At 60.7% G+C, this 3,727-nt stretch overlaps 2 protein-coding genes across 3 annotated transcripts in view; one reads left to right on the forward strand and one right to left on the reverse strand.

The window, feature by feature from the left end:
- Positions 1–2: 2 nt before the first annotated feature.
- LOC111823051 (membralin-like) lies at positions 3–1,172 on the forward strand (the record flags this gene model as incomplete). The annotated part of the gene is made up of 1 exon (XM_023743291.1): positions 3–1,172. A coding segment is annotated over one exon (498 nt), but the record flags the coding sequence as incomplete, so codon positions are not given.
- A 111-nt stretch (positions 1,173–1,283) lies between these two features.
- The window catches only part of GRIN3B (glutamate ionotropic receptor NMDA type subunit 3B), a 7,287-nt gene continuing 4,843 nt past the window's right edge, over positions 1,284–3,727 (reverse strand). The window contains exons 3-8 of one of the 2 annotated variants that reach the window (XM_023743275.1): positions 2,981–3,126; positions 2,775–2,890; positions 2,505–2,656; positions 2,023–2,187; positions 1,887–1,945; positions 1,284–1,679 (exon numbers count right to left, since the gene is read on the reverse strand). In XM_023743275.1, coding sequence (XP_023599043.1) covers positions 1,307–1,679; positions 1,887–1,945; positions 2,023–2,187; positions 2,505–2,656; positions 2,775–2,890; positions 2,981–3,126 — 1,011 coding nt within the window. In that variant the 3' untranslated portion in view covers positions 1,284–1,306. Of the gene's footprint in view, positions 1,680–1,795; positions 2,188–2,504; positions 2,657–2,774; positions 2,891–2,980; positions 3,127–3,727 lie in introns of both variants that reach the window. The other variant, XM_023743276.1, reaches the window with a different exon arrangement.

Here is a 3,727-nt window from a genome sequence, read left to right on the forward strand (position 1 = left end):
TCCGCATCCAGGAGATGTTGCTACAGACACCACCGCTGGGCCCTGGTACCCCCACGGCGCTGCCAGATGACCTCAACAACAATGGGGGCGCCCCGGCTGCTGCACCTGACCCTGCCAGCCAGCCCCCCGCCCTGGACCCTGGCTCACTGGGGGCTGGTGGTGTCCCCAGGCCTGTAGCTGAAGCACCCAGCTCTCTGGTAGCTGCGGCAGCCTCAGTGGCTGCAGCGGCCAGTAGTGATCTGGGCTGGATGGCAGAGACAGCTGCCATCATCACAGACGCCTCTTTCCTGTCTGGCCTGAGCGCCTCCCTTCTGGAGCGGAGGGCAGCTAGCCCCCTGAGCCCGGGTGGGGGATTCCCTCGGGGCCTCCAAGCCCCCCAGGACAGTGTCCCCCCAAGCGACTCCCCAACACCTGACACAGGCCCTCTGGCTGCTGGAGCAAGTGGGCCCATCCCTGAGTCCCCAGCCCCGACAGATGAAACCTCGGAAATTGGCTCCTAAGTCCTGGGCAGCTGAATGCCTCTGTCCCTGGCTGTCCAGGCCAGCTGGGTGTGACCTGGCTGGGGTCCTTGGGGATCAGGGAGGCTGTCCCCGGTGTCTCTGGGATTGCCCAGTTGGCCTTGTGTTGGGGTCCATCTGGTTTGCCCAGGGGTGGGCTTCTCTCTCCCGGGTGTGGGGCCTGCCCACAGCCTGTCCCTGCCACATTTGTGGTGGGTCCCCTCAGCCAGCAAATCAAGGCAGGCTGATGAGCTAGGGCAGAAAAAAGGGATGGGGTCTCCATAGAAGGCTCTGGAAGGGGTTGGTGTAAGGTCTGGAGCAAGCTGTATCTAGGGGGAGAGCCCAGCAAGTCTCTGAGCCAGGTGAACACTGGTGGGGGCCTCCCTCACTGTCCTGGCCACTCAGCGGGTGCTCTGTTGTGCGCAGTGCCTTTTCCACAGCCCCTGCCCCCATATATGCGTGCCAGGGCTGGGGTATTGGCACAGGGACACAGTGTGTGGGCGCCAACTGTCAAAAACAGCAACCGGGCGCTAGGGTCCAGCCTTGCTCCTGCTGGAGAGAGCCAACGGCCCAACTATGTCACTCGGTGAGGACTGCAGAGTGCTCATTCCATTCTATTTAATTGCAGTGTACAAAATTGTGTTTGTATATAGAATAAACTGTCTGTTGACAGCACCCAGCCAGTGTCTGCATGCACCCGGTGCTGGGATTAGCTCCTGCAGGGTCCGCCCTCATGCAAAGTCAAGTGGGCTGGGTTGGTGTGGCATGGCCACCTCCCAGTGATGAAGCAGGTGGAGACCACCGGAGGCCTAGAGCAGGCACAGTGGCCCATCGCAGCTGCCACCTGGGAGCTGGGCCAGGAGCTCCCCATGCCGCACCAGCGCCTGATGGAGCCTTGAACGTGCGTCCGCAATGTGCTGCTCCAGTTCCTCCAGCTCCCCCGGGCGTGGGGCGCCAGTGGGCAGCATGGTGGGTGGCTGGCCATTGGAGCAGAGCCGGATGGGACCCTCAGGTGACCTGTTCCCCTCCACATCTGTGCCCACTACTGATGGAGCAGTGGCCAAGGTTGGCTCCAGAAGGAAGTGCACATGACGCTCCCTTACCATGGCCTGGCACACCCGTGTCCAGTTGCCCTGGCCTGACCGGGCAGTTGGTATGTCTTGTTGCTGCTTCTCCAGATCCCTGGGAACAGAGGATGGATGGGGCTGGATCAGTATCCCCCAAGGGACAGGCGGTCCCTCTCTGCTCTCTGGGGTCAGGGTTCCTAGGAGGCTGAGTGGTGGGAGGCATGGACTTACTGGTTCGGCTCTGGAATGGGAGTGGGGCCTGCAGGTGTAAGATGGCAGGCCCGAGGCGAGTGTAGGAGCTGGTGGAGTGGGAGCCCCTTACCTTGGCTCAGGTTCTTTCTGCTTGTCCAGCGGCTCTGTGTTGAGGGCGAGGTGGATTCTCTGTGAGCCAGATAGAGGCTGTGTTGGGTCAGGTTGGGAGGTTGCCCATGCTTGCCCGCCCTGTGCCATCTCCTCACCTGACTTGTGTGTAGCCAGTACTGCAACCTGTTACCCCTCCGGATACATGGCAGCACCAGGTGGTAGAAGATGTGCTCCCCCAGAGAGCTGAGCAGGGCACTACCCAGGCCCAGGCAAAGCAGCACAAAGAGACCGGAGAAGTGGTAGATGCCCATCTGCAGGGTCTGCAGAGGTGGGACACAGGCACCAGCCCTTCATGGTCATGGCAGACCCTTGGGGAGCCCTGGCCTGGAGGACACAGGTTGGGCCAGAGATGGACCTGGGGCTGTACAGTTGGGTTGGGAGGCTAGGGCTCCATATTCTGGAGCAAGGTTCCAAGGAGGAGAGGGCACTGGAGCTGGGATTTTGTAGGATGAACAGGACTGCGCAAAAGCAGACAAATACACATCTTGCTTATGCTCAGGGGATTGGCCACCTCAGCCCACACAGGCTCAGAGCCCCCACACCCTACCCACACCCTGTGTCCCAGGCCCTGTCCCACCTCTGTGACAGCAAGTACCCGCTTCCCACAAGGTACCATCTTGTACCACTTGTCATGCAACAGATCGATGAAGCCAGAGGACTTGTAGCGGCTGATGAACTCGGACAGGTTGGAGGTGAGCGGTGAGTTCTGAGGGAGTCCGATGCCATAACCTGATGAAGGCCAGGAATTGGGTTGGACCAGACTGGACACAGCCCAGGGGAGCTGTGCCCACTTGGAGCCCTCAGTGGCTCCCTGCTGCCTCAGGGTCACTGGTCTCGGGCCTCTCACCCTCAATGGCAAAGGGCTTGCCCACAGTCAGCAGTTTGCAGTCGGCGTCGATGGAGACCTCATAGTCCAGGAGTGACTTGTCCATGATGAAAGCATTGAGCTTGGGGGGGTCGCTCCTGTGGGGATGTGGAGGGGGTGAACACCTGCCCTGGTAGGCCTCCCTGCCTCCCCCCCACCCCCAATCCTGCTGTATGCCCTGGCCTCACGTGAGCATGGCAACGCCATGGGGTGTTGTGGGTACGCTGTGTTGCCGCATGTGCGCGTGCATCTCAGGGAAGCTCTTCTTGATGTAGGCCTCTGCACTGCTCTCCCACACAGTGCCAAAGCGGAAGCTCTGGGACGGGTGGTGCAGCTGTGGGCAGGTGAGTGGTCAGTGCCAGGCCCTTCTCTGCACTCACCTGCATTCCCACCTGACTCTGCTCTGGCCTCCCACCCAGGCCCAAAGCTCTCAACCAGCGTCTCCCCTCCCGGCTGACATGAGGCCAGGTCATTTCCTGTGGAGGGTTGTCCCAGGCACTGCAAGTGTAGAGCAGCATCCCTGGCCCCATCCTCACAATGCCCGGAGTACCCCCACTGTGATAACCACAAATATCCCCAGACATGACCTAGTGTCCCCTGTGGGCAGGCACTACCCAGAGTCCATCACACAGACGTGGCCCTGAACTCCAGACCTCCTCCCACCACTTCCTCCAGGGCTCCTTGTTCTCCCTCCTTTCATCCCATGACCTGACCTGCAAACCCTGCGGGGTCGGCTCTGCCTTAAGAACACCCCACCACCATGCCCTGGTCCATGGTGGCTAGAAGCATAAGCGTCACATCAGAGAGTCATAGATTGACTCCTGGAAAGGGCACACAACTGGGTTGTGGGATCTGCTCGCTGCCTCCAGTCAAGGCACGTGCAAGAAGGCAACCCGGCAATGTGCTTCACATTGACGTCTCCTCTTTCCCTCCCT

This window comes from Myotis lucifugus, unplaced genomic scaffold (assembly GCF_000147115.1).
Source record: "Myotis lucifugus unplaced genomic scaffold, Myoluc2.0 scaffold_383, whole genome shotgun sequence".
Classification (NCBI taxonomy): domain Eukaryota; kingdom Metazoa; phylum Chordata; class Mammalia; order Chiroptera; family Vespertilionidae; genus Myotis; species Myotis lucifugus.